This window comes from Colletotrichum tamarilloi (assembly GCF_030869305.1).
Source record: "Colletotrichum tamarilloi strain Tom-12 chromosome Unknown Scaffold_1.1, whole genome shotgun sequence".
Taxonomy (NCBI): domain Eukaryota; kingdom Fungi; phylum Ascomycota; class Sordariomycetes; order Glomerellales; family Glomerellaceae; genus Colletotrichum; species Colletotrichum tamarilloi.
The window spans coordinates 1646134-1662408 of record NW_026849384.1 but is presented as its reverse complement, the minus strand read 5'-3'; the positions used below and the strand labels follow the sequence as shown (position 1 = coordinate 1662408).

Below are 16275 nucleotides of genomic sequence, written 5' to 3'. Positions count from 1 at the left end.
CGGAATGCTGTCTTTACTGAAATTTGACTAGCGAGCGTAACACGATTGAAGTTTATGGACATTGAATCCACCTCGTCTAACAAGATTCCAATGCTCGGATGATTGTGATGCGAAGGTCTTCCCGTGCTTCAACTTTATCGACTGTCTCATGACGCAATCTCTGAGAAAGAATTTTCCATGGTGCTATGCAGTGATAGCCATTGTCCTTATCTTGCGCCATGGCCGAGAAGACTGCAGACATACCCTCTACTGTGCGGATCTTGTCAGCGCAGGAAATCAATCCACTAGCATGTTCGTGGCGAACAAACTCGAGGATCTGCCCTGCGATTGCTGCCGCAATCATGGCAGAAAAAGATGTTCCACTGAGCTTGAAAGGTTCATTAGATAAAGCAGGTATTGGTAGCTCGACATCTTCGCCGAGTACTGCAAAGTTGTGTTTTGCGTGCGGCGATGGCGAAGGGTTGAAGTCGCAATTTGCTCGGATACCAGCTGTCGTAGAAAACATACAGAATAGTTTCAGACTGGTGTAAAGACGGGCTGGAAAGGCAATATCCCTGATGTTGCCAAAGTTGGATGCTGCTGCAAAGATGAGAACTTTTGCATTGCGAGCATCATTGATGGCAAGCTCCAGATCTGTGTTTGCCGCGTCGAAACCCGAAGGCATAACGATGATGTCGGCTTTCCAGATAGTTCGAGCATGATCAATCGCCTTCTTCGTCAGCCACGAGCATTCGAAAGTTAGGCTTTACTCACCTGTGCCATTAGACTGGCTGTATTGTCGGAAGCATTTTGTCCCTCAAATACTCTTCCAACATAGATATCTGCGGACGTGTATATCCTTTTAATCAAGGCAACCGCGCAGGTCCCATGATTCGTGTTGTCCTGGTAATTGAACCCGTTGACCGAAATGAAGTCTTTGTAACTCGTGGTGAGGCTACTTAGTTCACTTCGAACTCCAGTGTCCAGTATTACAATCCTCGATGGCTGAGAACTAGAATTCTGGGATATAGGACTCCGAATAACTCGGTCGAATATGTCGAACTCTTCGAACCAATGATTTGATGACAAAGTACCGCTACATCACCAGCTGTTAGCTTCTACTTCATTATTTCATCGGCCAGGGCATCATACCTTGACATAGGACCGTAGGCGAGCGATGAAGGCAGAGAGGAAGCACTAGCTCGTTAGCTCCTTAAGACAATCGAACTCGGGAAAAACAACGAACCTGAGATGAGGTATGTTGGGATAACCTTGCGGTGAATCCCAATTGGCCTGACTGCTCGAAACAATGAGCCTTGCGCCATGCCGGTCATCAGATGCTCTGCCAAGAGACATCAGTGTTCGACTTGACGTAGGAGGATTCAGAATGACTGGATTTATGTCATCAAAGTCGGGATCTTTGAGCCAACAGTCATTGTAACAAGAATGGAGAACGTTGACGATGCGCTCCTCTATTGCGTGGCGGAGGCCCTCGTCATCATCTTCATATTCCCGAAAACTGTGTATGTCAAGACAACGCTCTACTACGTCTGCAAAGGGAGGAAAGAACTCGTTCTCCGCTCTCTTCTCTGCAAGTACTCTTGTTCCAACAATAAGATCCGTATTCGCGTGTGGTCTGCCGTCAATTTGCACATCACTGGGTAGTCTGAGGGTCTCTATACCAACACCGAGCCCTATTTCGAGAAGCATAGTGCCTAGAGCAAGAATCTTGGGGAAACGATGCGCCATCGCGGGGTTCTTTGGCATCGTGCGGCCGTTGAATTGTGTTGAGAGGAAAGGCTCATTGACGTAGATGCCAGCGAGTTTTGCCGCCCGCTCTTCGAACATGAAATGGACATCGCTCTTGGTCCATGGGTTACGCATCCAGTCGGACCCATATAGTTGCCAGAAAGACTGTGCTAGCACGTAAGATAGCAAGACTCTACGTGATAGATTCAGCTTTGCCCCATGACAGGTCACCAGGTCGTGGAGAGAGATGCTGGACTCGTGGAGAAGGAACCCATTAGAGAACTGCTGCATAGGCTGCATGAACAAACGTCCATCGCCTAGTGCTTCAAACCTCAACTGGCATTGGTTTCTGCATGTTATGAGTTGACAGAAGGTTTGCTTAGAAACCGCTATAGCATTTTGCACCTTGGGTGTAGAAGATGGATCATCCGCAAGTCTAGCTCCACTGCAAATAATGTCAACACATGGCGACTACGATCTTAAGTCAATAGTCAAGGCATTGCGCACCTGGTTCTCGGGATTAAAATTTGCACATCCTGCCATTGGGACAGGGTGAGATGGTCCTGTCGATGCGGGTGGTCCAAAAAGAAAAGTCGGAATTTCATAGCATCAGGGGGTTCGCCATGTGAGCCACACCGCCGAAGCTGAAGATTTGCCGTAATATGGCCCGCTGTATTGTCCTGAGAACACAGACATATAGGGGATAGCGTTCTGTGTAGCGCCCTGATGTACCCTTGACAGTCCCATCGTTGTTGCACCTTCAATTCCTTCCCGTCAGGCTTGACCTTGAGAAACTCGATCACCCGACTTGGTTGTTTTGATTTATGGATTCGGGCCAAACTTGAAAGGAACTTGTTTTGTCTTCGAAGGTTCTTGTACGCGGCCAAGTCGCACATAGCCTTGCGGAAGTCATGTCTGGCTTCCTCCCAATCTTGCAGGATCTTGTATTGGCTGAGATCGTCTGTTTCGACGGAAACCTGGAAACTCCTAGGGTACTAGAGCGCAAGTCTTCGTCAGTCCCTTGGGTGTTACGTAAATGGTTCAAGTCAAGCTCAGCACTATGAACTTACTCTGCCCAGTTTCTCTAGGATCGCTAAAAGCTTCAGAACGCGGTCGACGTTCTTTGGCTCCTCGAGTCCTCTCGCCTCCTTGAGCCACTCAGCCACGGAAACGAGCTCAGCACTCAAATTGCTCAGGAATGCTTTCGGAGCCTTGCTACCCTTTATGAGTTCTGAAACTGTATCGTAGACATTTCGCAGGCCGCGGTGTGCGAGTTGATTCGCATCGTATTCCGGTGTAGAGACCATTACTGCTATTGCGGTGAGTGGTGACTGCGATCATGACATGTTGAGAAAGTCGGGCAAGCGGTGACTAGACAAATGATCCCCCAAGGACCTCCTTCAAACCTCGTGATTTGAGGTGACCAAATTCTGATTGGTGCATGCATGTTCATTGGCGAATGAGGTGACTGTATGTTGTGCGGGCACAGGATAGATATCGAGGCTGACAATGACTAGCGAGGTCTGCAAATTTTCGAGACATGAGAGACGGAGGCTTCTTCGGGCTCTCGGAAATACACTAGGAACACTTAAGACGCTCTTCCCGAGGTATGTACAGGCGCCCCATGGCAGGGCGAGGCAAAGCGAGTAAATGAGTAGATATGACGAGAGTTCTGAAGCATATCTAGTACAGCCAGTTTCCCAACATAGACTTCCAGCACCTCAATCACCGGACGTTAGCAGACCATCATGGTTAAGAACAAAAACGTCGTCGTTAATGTTCACGAGGCATGGACGCATGTCAAGCCCTTCGTCTCGCAATGCTTGGGTGACCTCATCGCCAATGTCCCCTCCATTGTTCCGTCTTCCAAATGTCGCGCCACGTGAAAGTGTTTCAAATGACCACTTCCGATCAATAAAACCTTTGGATATTTTCGCTAAGCGAACTGCCCATACGAAGTCGGTCGATCTGTGTGTCGACGATAGCATGGCGTTGTCCTTTGAGCAGCCAACTTGAAAGCCCACTTCAGCGATTCCAAGTGGAGCCTCGCTATTCGTACGTAAGGTCAGTCCTGAGCCGATTTGCTGCTCAAGATAGGCTGTCTGGCAACTACTCACATCCCTGGCCCCCCAACTATCTTCTTGGTTGCAGTTTGAGAAACCCCGATAGAGGCGCCTCGCGCTATGGCAATCCCTGTAATCATGAACAGCGTCGATGTCTTCAGCCAACCTTGCTTCTTGAGATGGTCGAGAACTTCGGTTGTACCGACGCTTTCCTCGACGAAATTATTGGTTGGTTGAACAATGAACGTCTCGAGAGCCTCGAATTCCCAGTGTTTTCTGACACTCATCTCGAAAGCAAGCCCGGCATCCAGCTTAATCGTCACCCCGGCAGCCGCAGCGATGGGCGCGCCGGCTGTCGCGGAAACCTCTGCACCGCGGCCAGTGTGTATCTGCCAGTTTAGTCCCCACCCCTTGCTCGAGTGGATCGGCATGTTCGGCGGGATGTCGAGCGGCCCGTCCCGGTTGATGACATTGTCGAGATGTCGGAGGTCAGTTATCAGGTGTCCTAGACAAACCGGGCCTCGTGAAGGGCCGAATCCGTTCTTGGGGATTTCCGGTGGGGGATAGTGCGTCTGTGAGAGGACGAACCAACATTTCGACCCCATCCTGATCAAAGTGTACCGACATAGATTCACGCTCCCAGATCTTGGCCAAACTTTGAAATAGTATTACCAGGCAGGACCCTCCTCTCTGACTTTACGACTATTTGCCAAGAACAACAATGTGTTACACCATGCAGCCTCGAAGTCACGTTACAGGTCTATCAATCTCACGCTATTCGCTCAATTAGCGAGCAGCCTGATACGTCTCTCTGCCACTGAGCTGCCGGGCATGGACATCAGCTGCCTACTCTATCTTTAAGACAACATCTTTCTGACATTGTAGCTCTCGAGACTTGTTAGCAAAGCAAGAAAACACTGCCAAGTCATCGCCGAGATTGAGAGTCTTGCCTTCGCGTTCTCTTTATCATGACATCCGACCATAGCCCGTCCCCTTTCTCTCTCCACGATTCAGACATTCGTTGTCGTACAGTCTCATGTCGGGAATTATTCGCCAGCCGTCGTTCTTCAATACCAGATGTGTCAGACGTGGACTGGTTCGAATATCGCGAGGCCGAATTCAACCTCTGGTGTAAAGTAATGAAAGCGGACCAGATGGGCAAATCATCGCTAGAACATCGGGTCCGCGATCACGCCAATGTTCGTCAGTTGTATCAGGATCTGTTGGACGGCTTGTTTGAATCGCTCAGTGATCTCTTGAAATTGGGTGCGTCGATATACTTTGTAGGCAGCTTTCTTACTGATCTTGCTAGCTCGCTTGAAGCCATCAATGATTGCTGAATGTGCTGGTATGCGCGAGCATGGCGAGGCAGACGACGAAGCTAGCTCCTCCAGCGGCGATTCCGAAGATGGCAGTGAGATAGTTTGCCAACAGAACGACATAGATAAGCATGAAGTTGAGTACCACATGTTCTATGTCAAAGCCACAATAGCACGGCTCATCGACTTATCGACCAAAATTCGGCAATCTGGCAACAAGTATCGCTATCACAAGGCTGATGCATCACTCAAAGAAGGGGACTTCATTGAATACGTACAATCTTGGAAGAGCAGTATACTTGGCAGTAGCTTGGAAAAAGCGACTGCTGCCGTGCCTTACCAGACAGGAGCAATCGCCGACTTCCTTCACGAAAGTAGATTGACGACAGTACAACGACGCTTGATACGTGCAAACCTCCTTCGTCGGAATAGAATACAATTTATTCGGGAGTCTACCGAAGACCACGAGGCCACCATTGAGGCAAGTATTGCGGAAACGGCAATGGAGTTTGAACCGCAGCCTACACAACTGGAGACCGTGGATCGCGAGTTTGAGGCCGAGTCTCAGGCTTTACCCGACAACGACATGCCCGTCCAAGCAAGTTCTAAGATTGTCCCTTCGGCATCGCATACAGCCACGCACATAGGTTCGCAATTTGACCTATCAATCTTTCTCGAAGAGGAAACATCGCCGTCTGTTGTGACCCGGGCCACTCGGATAGGCGGTCGAGATGACTTAGAGTACCCGAAATGTCCCAAGCCATCCACCGTCAGCAGTCTCCTGACTTGTCCTTACTGCGCCAATGTACTGCCAGAGAAATGCCTCATGAGTCAGTCACTCTGGAGGTAAGTAAGACTCAAGTCTGGAAACCTTACGATTCCCGGAACTTCGCCATCGAAGTCCTGACTTTTTCCAGAAACCATGTAGCCAACGATATTCTACCCTACTCCTGTTACTACGAGAATTGCGCCATGCCCGATCTCATGTGGTCTAATTCTGACGAGCTGATGGAACATCTGAATGAATACCACTCTCAAGTCGAATGGACGTGCCCATGGTGTACTTCGGATCTCAACAGCAAACATCTCACTAATTTCAGCAGTGGGGAAGCTTGGGAAACGCACGCGATTGAACAACACCAAACCGTTGCAGCTTCCATCGACCTATCGTCTCTTTCTGAGATCTGTCAGCGAAGAACGCTGAAGCCTGTATCGTGTCCTTTGTGTACACATGGCAATGACCACACTCAGCTAGCCGACGACGATCATATCCTCTGGCATATACATGAGTTCGCGCTCAAATGTTTTCCATGGGAAGACACTACTGAAGAAGATGGTGACGACCAAAGCATGATTGATGTTGACTTGGAACTAGTCAAAGGAAGAACTGACGACTTAGTGCTCTCTTCCCTAGAAGACGGCAATGCATCATTGCTGGATAAGCCGATATGTCACTCCGACAGTTCAGACTCAGATGTGCCACATCTCCACACCGACAAGAGCATAAGACAAACGGAAAACGCAGCTGAGTCCACAATTCGAAGGACTGGTCCAGAAATCTTCGAGTTTCGCTATGGAGCTTGCCCTCCTACTGGAGCCGAACCAACCCCTTCATCCCCTAGTGGAAGACAACCTCCGTCTGTTTCTGGAGGTCAGCCTCCGTCCCCTCTATATCGAGGACAACAAAACTATCTTGAATCAGAGCTTGGGTTTGCCACGGAAATCAGGAGTTTCATAGACAACTTCTCAGGGAAACTACCAGTACCATCATTGCCAAATGTGAGCTCCTTTTCTAACGGGGCCTCTTGGTACAGGCATCCCCTATTCCGGTCATCGAGCCAAAACTCGGACAATTCGACAGCCAACCGGATCCGGACCGTCGGGCCTTGCATGAGATGCCGTATTCAAAGGATTCCATGTACTGCGGAGGGCGTTTGTGATCGGTGTGTCAAGGCCCATCCGCAGAAACCTGAGAGCTCCTGCTTTAGGGACGACTTGATCGTGATCGCAAACAACTTGGCCCATCTGCGCTGTGAGTTCACGACCATCATTAATGGAATACCTTCAGCGTGAATCTCCTCTAGTCCACAAGCTAATTCGCCTCAGTCAGTGGGCTAGACAGGAATGAGGAGATTGAGGTCAAGAAGTTTCTCAGAACCATCCGACCTCAATACTTAGAGGAAATCTTCAAGGGAGCAGTAGTCTTTACCCCTGGACCGCCCTTTCAGCTTCCCACCACATTGCGAAACTACCAATGTCTAGACGACATGTCTCGACAGATTCAGTCAGGTTGTATGTTTTCCAGAGAGCATGGTGGTGTTCCCTCATATCAGGACCTCGTCAGATGGACAGAGCAAATGATTCTGCCCGAGGACCGCGATACCTTCGAAGGGAGCATCGAAAACTTCATCAATATGTACTCCTCGCCTATGAGGTCGAGTTCATACATCAGACGGCCACAGGTATGGCGCAGCATATATTGAACTCTAGGTTGTTCCCAGTGCTGACTGTATTGCAGATACAACTCCTGGATCAGGTCCACAGCATGAAATGCATGTACAAGATCTGTTGTCAAGACGACTTCATTTTCATTCGCGAAGATACTGGAGCGGTGGAACGTCTTCCCTTGCCTGCCAAGGCAGAATTGAGAGTCATCGCCCGCATGGCTCTCGAGGCAGCCGAGAGAGATACCCTCAATGCACTCGACAACCTCAAAGCCGCTGCGACTAGAGTTCCCGAACAAGATTTGCCTGCTCTCTGGGCCACCTTGTGGCAGCTGATGTTCATCTACCGAGACCTCCTCAGGAACAGGGCACCGCGAGACAACGACGCGGGAGCTCTCCTCAACGCGGTGGCCATCTTTTACGCAGCCCACTTCAGGACTTCAGCCTCACTTGGCAAGCTGTCTTTGGACAGCCTGCAACGTCATTGGGGACCTGGCGAGACTCAGCAGGCGCAGCTGTCTGGTGCGTTTGACCATGCTCTGAGTCTTCGCGATACTCTCCGTAGGTCTACTACCCATGCTTTTTGAGTCTGCGAGCTGTCACTAATAGAATGGCGGCTAGACCGAACAATCGCAGCAGGTATTGACGAGATCGACCATCGCCTCAAGGCATTGGTTGTTGATCCCGAGATGAAAGTGCTGGGACGACGTACGAATAAGAAAACGAGCGGTGGCAAGTGACTTGCTGCACCGCTCAAGTGAAGTGTGAAAGTGAGACTGTGGAAGCCCGAGGGGCCCTGTCTTCTGATGACGTTATGAATACCCACGAAGATTATGATGTACGACACGAATGATTGATTCTCCTTTATTTCTCTCGATTATAGCGCACCTTTATGCTGGCCTTTTTCTTTAATATGTAGGATTGGCTGGTGCCTTGGTTCATGGGAGTTTTGCGTTCATACGATGCCAGGGACCTGGTCTCTGAAGTGCGATGGCGTTCAGCTGGTCTTTTGAATCTGACGTTTGGATTCCTCCCCTTCAAAGGCCTTGCTAGGAAACAAGCCAATAATCAATCCATTGGTCTGAAATAGAAATGATTCTCAATCCGAGAACCAGAAGCTTATTTCGTCCCATTTTAGCACGCGAAGCTATTCTCTTTCACAGTCTGGATGGCAAGTGACGTGGGCTCACGATCATTCGTCGACCCGGGATCTTGGAGCCCAGAAGTCAGCTTCATTGGCATCAGCGGGTTCCATTCTCAAGATAAGCCCCAACTTAGCTCTTATCTGGGTCCGAACCAGCGGGGTCAAGGAAGACCCTGGGTCTTATTATCCGAGCATTCAAACGTGACTCCCCGCGATGGTATGGCGGCCAAATCAAACGTCGGGGTCATATCTATGGGTCCCTTCCTTTTGCGCGGCAAACCCACACTCTGAGTCTCTAGCAATAGTTGACCGAGGAAACGCAGGCACCAAGACTAAACTGAAACGAACCTCACCTTAATGAGCTCCGCGCATAACTTGTTTCTCAACTACTAGTACCTTATCGAATCCTCTCATCAGATCAATCGCGTGTTGGGGTTGGCAACAATTCCTAATTGACCACCAAACCTAGCATTAACACAATGGCATCGTCAGACCATCCCTATCAGAAGCTTGACATTGACGAGCGAGTTAAGCGTGTTCTTCTCAGGACGCCGCTCATCGATGGCCACAATGACCTGCCTCAGCAACCGCGGGCATGCTTTCACGGCAAGATTCACAACAATCCGAAATTCGACTTCGCAAATGGATTTGAGAGGGGAATGACGGATATCCCCCGACTGAGAGAGGGTGAGTTGCTAGATCCTGTCTCGTTTTACCCCCGTAGATCTATATGACTTACACGACATAAAGGTGCCGTCGGAGGCCAATTCTGGTCTATTTGCGTCCCTTGTCTCAGGTCCGCGGAGAACTTTTCGACAGCAGAGTACTCGGACATGGCGCGCGACGCCATTGAGCAGATTGATATGACGCTTCGGCTTGTTGAGTCGTACCCGGAGACGTTTGAATTGGTGAATGGACCAAATGATGTGAAGAAGATTTACGAGTCTGGGAGGATAGCTTGCTCCATCGGTATTGAAGGGTGCGTGTTCAATTTGAGGAGTTGAGAGAGGCTCACGAGAGACTGACCAGATTGGTAGATTACACATGGCTGGCAACAGTATTGGTATTATCAGAGCATTTTACCGCCTGGGCGTCAGATATGTAAGTTGGAAATGCTTAGAGATGCTGGTAGTTTTGGTACTGATTTTGCTAGTGCACTTTCACTCATGTCTGCAACAATGCATTCGCCGATAGCTCAACATCCAAAGTCGGCGCTGTGCACGGCGGACTCTCTAAGCTGGGACGTGCTGCATTGATCGAGATGAACAGATTAGGTGAGCAAGACAGTTCGGTCAAACAAGCAGCCCGCTCACCAGCCCTTCGCAGGAATGATTGTAGACATCTCCCACGTCTCAGAAGACTGCGCCAAGCAAGTCCTCGAGCAGACCCGCGCACCAATCATGTTCTCCCACTCCAACGTCAAGGGCGTCTTTGACTGTCCCCGCAACGTCCCGGACCACATCCTAGACATGGTCCCAGCCAACGGTGGTATCGTGATGGTAACCTTTGTCCCGGAGCACGTCACTACACGTCGACGGGACGCCAAGATGGACATGGTTCTCGACCACTTGTTCTACATTGCCGAGCGTATCGGCTGGGATCACGTTGGTCTCGGCTCCGACTTTGACGGTATCGCATCTGTCATCCCCGGCTTGGAAGACGTCAAGTGCTACCCGAGACTCCTCAAGGCTATTCTTGATAGGGGCGCGACTGAGGAGCAGCTTGCTAAGGTCGCTGGTGAAAATATCTTGAGAGTGTGGCGTGGTGTTGAGAAGGTTAGGGATGAGATGAAGGCTGAAGGGGTCTTGCCGGTTGAGGATGTGTGGGAAGATCGGACTTGGTGGAGGTATGATGGGTACTACCAGATGCCGGATCCTGATCCTGAGGATAAGCTGGGCTTGGACTGGTATGGTGTTCCGCCTCCGGATGAGGGCTTGTATCTGGACGACAAATAGGACTAAAAACTATCCAATGAAATTTCATGAAATGATCCTCTTGAATTGAAAAATTGCATGATTACTGCTTCGCAAGTATACTGTACGGATGATGCGAGTAATCCATGTAAGGTTCACGGTTCATCATATCGCCCCAAATTCTGAGCTTATAATCCCACTGAAGCCGACTCCTGGTGACTGATACCTGATACTGTCTTGATACCTAGTTGGACTGTCTCGACGCCTCCGGAAAAAAAAAAAGGTCTATAAAATCGCAAACTACCCATTCTCGGAAGCACGGCTGGTCGCTGCAACATTATGCGCGGGGTAGCATCTGCACAAGTCATGGCCGCGGATGACTTCAACCGTGATAAGACTTTTCCGCGGGAAGCAATAACACCCCCCCAGTGGTGCCACCGGCTCTTATCTGCTGCGTCTCGGAGGCATACCGAATCATTAACAACATATCTGTAGATCCGGCACTCACGTCGCCGATGATCCTATATAGCTAGATGTTCTTTAGATTTAGATGCAGTCTGGCGACCTGCAGTGCAGCGGCCGAAACACCCTCTCTTCTCTCTCCCAAGATCCGACTCAGCGAACCATGAAGACGGAAATGACTCCCAAAGAGGAGCTCATGGCCTCCGAGCCAACAAAGCCCCTCGACCTCCTCGACGCAGCCGAAGGTGAAGTAATCGACCCGGAAGAGAGCTCCGCGCTCCTCCGACGCCTCGACTTTCGCCTCATGCCGCTCCTTTGCATCACCTACGCCCTGCAGTCCATCGACCGCACGACACTGAGCTACGCCGCCGTCTTTGGCATCCGCGAGGACATTGGCCTCACCGGTTCCGAGTTCTCCTGGGCCGGCGCGCTGCTGTACCTGGGCTACCTCTTCTGGGAGTTCCCTACAAACGTGCTGCTGCAGAAACTGCCCATAAACACCTTCATGTCGGCCACCGTGGTGTTGTGGGGCGCCGTGCTCATGTGCCACGCCGCGTCGCATAATTTTGCTGGGCTTGCGGCGACGCGGACATTTCTGGGTGCGTTCGAGGCTTCGATCAACCCGGGTACGATGTTGCTTTTCTCTATGTACTATTCGAGAAAGGAGCAACCTGTTCGTATGGGCATCTGGATCGGGTCTGCGGGTCTGGGGTACATCACGGCCGGTATCGTGACGTTCGGGATTGGGCATGTGCAGGGGTCTATCGCGAGCTGGCGGATTCTGTTTCTGTTTTGGGGCGCCATTACGGTGGCGTGGGGGATTCTCATGCTCATCTTTCTTCCTGGCTCGCCATTGACGACGAAGTTTCTATCAGAAAAGGAGAAAGCGATGGTTATTAGTCGCGTCAAGGCGAACGGTACGGGAGTCGAGAACAAGAAGTTCAAGTGGCCCCAGTTCAGGGAGGCCATGATGGACTTGAAGACATGGCTTCTGTTTTTGTTTGCTGTGGCGAGTAACACTCCCAATGGCGGATTGACGACGGTGAGTTGTGGTCAGATATTACCTTGGAGACTGTAAACTGACATAACGATAGTTCCAAGGTCTTGTAATCAGGGGCATGGGCTTCTCGACGCTTCAGACTACTCTCATCCAGATGCCTTCGGGAGCGGTCCAGCTCATTCTGTGTCCCCTGGCATGGTGAGCAAGCCGTAAATCTTCAGCTTCCTGATTCCCAGCTAACGTAACGCAGCTTCTTCGCTTCCTACTACCCAAACGCTCGCATAGCCATCATGCTTACCTGTCTCGCCCCCTTCCTTGCTGGTATCCTCGGCCTCTGGCTCATTGATCAATCCAACCCCTATGGCCGCCTCGCCTGTCTCTGGATCTCCTTCGCCTACACGGCGACCTGGACGCTGTCCATGTCTGTCGCCACGGCCAACACCGCGGGCCACACCAAGAAGATAACAACAAACGCAATGCTTCTGATCGGGTACTGTCTCGGGAACTTTGTCGGTCCCTTCTTCTTCAAGGCAGAGCAGGCGCCGCGGTACCCCCTGGGCGTCGCGATGATGATCTTCTGCGTTGGTATGCAGATCGCATGCCTGTGTGGCCTCTGGTGTCTGTTGTGGGTTAGAAATCGGTCTAGGAGGGCGGAACACGCGACGTCGGAGGAGAATGAGCAGCAGGCTTATGAGCGTGGGCTCCTGGACGAGACAGACTTGCAGAACAAGTACTTCAAGGTTCGTTGGCATCCCTTTGTTGAACCTGAGCCTTCACTAACATATTCTAGTACGTGTATTGATATCTGTGGCACCTCGAGAAACACGTGCTATGTAAGAGTCCCGCTCTCCCTATGAGAAAAACACTAGATTTGATGAAATAGACTGAGGTACAGTTATGAACGATCCCAACTCTCGCGAGTTTAGTAAAGTGACAACATCAGCTTAACATAAGTCGATAGTCCGTAAACAGTGATTTGATCCGATTGAGAGCTCGCCATGCATTACCCCCTGCACATAGCATTCACTCACTAGACGATATCTGTCATACCTCCCTGATAGAGCGAAGGTGGCTGAATCGTCAACGTCGCCATTGTTATTCCCCTGCTCACTGTTATTTTTCATTGGTCGTAAAACGAGCGGCATGAATCCTGAGCAGAGGATCCAGACCTCGTCTCCCTCTTTCGTGTCGTGTGTTCCGACGCCAAAGCGACCTCCACACGTGAGAAAGATGTTCATGACTCTGGATTGCAGCCACATTAGCATCGTTACTTTCTTCTTCATGCCAAACTCTTCGGGCGCTGATAGATCGAGCAGATACTCCCTAGCTTTCTCCATGCCATTCCACATCTCAGAAAACTCTGCGATGGCTGCTTTTGTAAACAATGGCCTATCCAGCCTTCGGAACTCACTGAAAGCATCTTCTTCCACGTGCCGTTTCCATGTCTTGATGAGATTTCGGAGGGTGTAAGAATAATCAAAGCGGTGGCCAGGGCCCGAGGAGACTTCGGCTGGTGACATGATTGTTCTCACAAGCGTACCGACGAAATATCCACGTAGTCTGAGGCGCCGCCCGTCGCGCGAAACGAGGTCTTGATAGTGTAGTTTAGGAACGCCGCGTGAGGCATTGAATTGGAAGCTTAAGCCGATAATCTGGATAAATGGACGTGACTTTCTGTGTTGTGCCGCCTCTTGGCGACGCCAATCCAGAACCCAAGATGGTTCTTCCAACGGCATCTCGCTCTGCCGGCGTCCCATGAGTGGGAGTAATGACCGACAAGATTGGATAAGATCCACCGTGACGCGGCTGTATACCTCAACGCAGTCAATATTGTAGTTACTTGAATTCGTGTTCGTTAAAGCTGCTGTAATGAACGGTAGTAGAGCGAAGATCTTGTCGCGTGGGTCTAAAGCTTGGTGGTCGCAGGTCATCCAAAGGAAGCTAAGACTAGCTACACCACCCATCGTTGTCTGTGGCCTTGATTTGGATAGTGTTCTCGCCATCGAGAGTAGTTGTGCTGTTGACAATAGCGTGAACATTGCCTCGGCATTACCCTTGTAACTGTAAGTTGTCCATTCACGTCCTGCTGGTTTCACGTTCCAAAAGTTTTCACGGAACTTTATCAGAGACGACCGAGAGATCGTGAGGGGGCCCCAGAGAAACATTGCCGTGTGAGGAGCGACGCACTCTTGGACTGTCCATATTCGCCGCCACCACTGACATTTGGCCAGGCTTCGAAAGGTGAGATCAATTTTCATCAACCCTTCAGCCGTCGAAAAGCCGTTGTCTTCCCTTTCCAAGTCTGTATCGTCGAAGAATTCGATGTAGTTCAAGCCGTAGCGAGCAATGTCTAAGCTCAGTTCCCCGTCGAGGAGGTCAACCTCACCCAACCAGAGAAAGCAATTATTGCATTTGCTGTAGATATCGAACATCATGTCGACCTGCACGCGCTTCTCTTCGTGATCGTCCTGATTGATGCATAACGCGTCGGCCCACACAGCAAGGTATTCTTGCTCGGATCTGATGCGCCATAGGACCGAGAACAGCGATGTCGTGATTTTGAAGTCTTTCCCGTCCACTGTGATGACCTTTGTATCCGAGGCATCGCCCCAAACGTATGATATACACTGATAATCAGGCCCGTCGTCGAGAGTAGCCACACTGAATACCCCTTGGATCGGACTCTCTTGTGTCCCTGGCCAGAGGGTGAACAGTCGTACTTGTCTTGCTGGGTCCTGGAGGAGCGGGCGCGCACCCGGTTCGTTTTTGTCTATAGGTCACGCAAAAAGTTAGCCAATGTGCCATGTAGAAAAGGGTTTAACTCATATTACCTAGGTGATGGATAGCATCCTGAACCCCGGATAGAGAGAGCTGGCCCGGATCCGCCATGATGTCCAAATCATCTGCTTCTCGCGAGATGTGTGAAGGCTGGAGATTTGGTTGCTCTACACAAGTGAGGGGGGACTATCTAAGGTAGGGTACCTGCTAGGCAGCAGGTGTGGTGAAATGGTACTGCCCAGTCATGTTCTTCATTTCAGATATTATTGCCACTGCTCATTGGCCCTCTTCGCGCCGTTGAGTTGGAGGGCGCTTCGCCGTCAGTTACATGGAATCGCAAGGCTGTGCCGAACCTCTGCATACGGCCGCGGAGCGGGTCGCGGTGGAAGTGGACACCTCGGCTTCCCCGTCTTGTCCGGCACCACCACAACCGGCACCGGAACCAGCACGGACGGCGGTCGCCGCGCTTCCCACCCCATCCCTCCGCATCCTCCCATTATGACATCGCCGTCCATGTCAAACACCCAGCTACTGCGCATTTCCACGTTCAGTATGTCTATCATGATCACATCCCCGTCTGCATCAATCCACCACGGCGGCACGGGCGGCACTACTGCCACCGCCCTCGGTCGTGGTTTTGGGTGTACTGGTCTACTCTGTACTACCGCTGTGGGCGGTGGAGGGCGAGGTTCGGGCAGTCTTTCAGTTGAAGCTTTGGGGTGAGGTTTGGTTTCGATTTGGTGGCGGAGCAGTTCCGTCCTGAGAGAGGGGTTGTGTACCATTGATTATGCCGCAGATAGAAGAGAAATCTGTGCATCGTTGAGGAGTCTTTGCGATAACTGAGATGCCTGCTCTTAAGGGAGTGAAAATCTTTCTGGCAGCCTTGGTGAATGGAACAGACGCTCGACGCCGATACATATCATCAAAAACAACCCGGCCTTGACTTGAATGAGAATGTTGGGGGTTGAGGTTAAAAGGTGCACTGAATCACTGGTAACAAAGGAACGAGTTCATGAACAGCTGCTCCAAATGCTTGGAACATTTCTCAAAGGAAGGAAACATAGAACTCGACCAGAAACACTTGTATTTATGGCACTCTTCTTTATGACTGCAACCAAGTTGACTGGGCTGTGTGGCCAAAATGATTGCGTGCTACTGCCAGCCAGGCGTACGGCACCACTACAACCGCCGGCGTTACACAGATAACGTAGAAGCCATTGTGAAATCACTAGCATTTAATCAGGAGAAAAACCAGGGCTGATCAACAAAATTAGAATGGGTGGTTAAGTCAAGACAATTGGGCTCTCCTCAGAAAGAGCAGATGTTTCGTTAACCCCCTTTTACTGCACCAGCCTAGAAACGAAACGTCATGGCCACATACGGAGAAGTCATCATGCTCAGAGATCATAAGTAGAAGTCCCATC

The 16275-nt window shown here is 50.6% G+C and overlaps 6 protein-coding genes across 6 annotated transcripts; 3 read left to right on the top strand and 3 right to left on the bottom strand.

Moving 5' to 3' along the window:
• Window positions 1-76: 76 nt before the first annotated feature.
• Window positions 77-3035, bottom strand: CTAM01_00556 (extracellular alkaline serine protease; the record flags this gene model as incomplete). The annotated part of the gene is made up of 6 exons (XM_060516607.1): window positions 77-709; window positions 754-1075; window positions 1138-1176; window positions 1226-1921; window positions 2461-2723; window positions 2799-3035. The coding sequence occupies 6 exons, from the start codon at window positions 3033-3035 to the stop codon at window positions 77-79; spliced, it is 2190 nt and encodes a 729-aa protein (XP_060389233.1).
• Window positions 3036-3841: 806 nt separating this feature from the next.
• CTAM01_00555 (uncharacterized protein) lies at window positions 3842-4396 on the bottom strand (the record flags this gene model as incomplete). Its single annotated transcript, XM_060516606.1, has 1 exon — window positions 3842-4396. The coding sequence occupies one exon, from the start codon at window positions 4394-4396 to the stop codon at window positions 3842-3844; it is 555 nt and encodes a 184-aa protein (XP_060389232.1).
• Window positions 4397-5120: 724 nt separating this feature from the next.
• On the top strand, window positions 5121-8294 carry CTAM01_00554 (uncharacterized protein; the record flags this gene model as incomplete). Its single annotated transcript, XM_060516605.1, has 5 exons — window positions 5121-5956; window positions 6925-7142; window positions 7217-7572; window positions 7647-8115; window positions 8194-8294. 5 exons carry the CDS (start codon window positions 5121-5123, stop codon window positions 8292-8294), a joined length of 1980 nt encoding a protein of 659 aa, XP_060389231.1.
• An 883-nt stretch (window positions 8295-9177) lies between these two features.
• Window positions 9178-10653, top strand: CTAM01_00553 (membrane dipeptidase; the record flags this gene model as incomplete). The annotated part of the gene is made up of 5 exons (XM_060516604.1): window positions 9178-9385; window positions 9449-9677; window positions 9757-9799; window positions 9852-9972; window positions 10055-10653. The coding sequence occupies 5 exons, from the start codon at window positions 9178-9180 to the stop codon at window positions 10651-10653; spliced, it is 1200 nt and encodes a 399-aa protein (XP_060389230.1).
• Window positions 10654-11236: 583 nt separating this feature from the next.
• On the top strand, window positions 11237-12875 carry CTAM01_00552 (major facilitator superfamily transporter; the record flags this gene model as incomplete). The annotated part of the gene is made up of 4 exons (XM_060516603.1): window positions 11237-12115; window positions 12168-12271; window positions 12324-12813; window positions 12864-12875. 4 exons carry the CDS (start codon window positions 11237-11239, stop codon window positions 12873-12875), a joined length of 1485 nt encoding a protein of 494 aa, XP_060389229.1.
• Window positions 12876-13017: 142 nt separating this feature from the next.
• Window positions 13018-14962, bottom strand: CTAM01_00551 (uncharacterized protein; the record flags this gene model as incomplete). The annotated part of the gene is made up of 2 exons (XM_060516602.1): window positions 13018-14843; window positions 14905-14962. The coding sequence occupies 2 exons, from the start codon at window positions 14960-14962 to the stop codon at window positions 13018-13020; spliced, it is 1884 nt and encodes a 627-aa protein (XP_060389228.1).
• Window positions 14963-16275: the final 1313 nt, after the last annotated feature.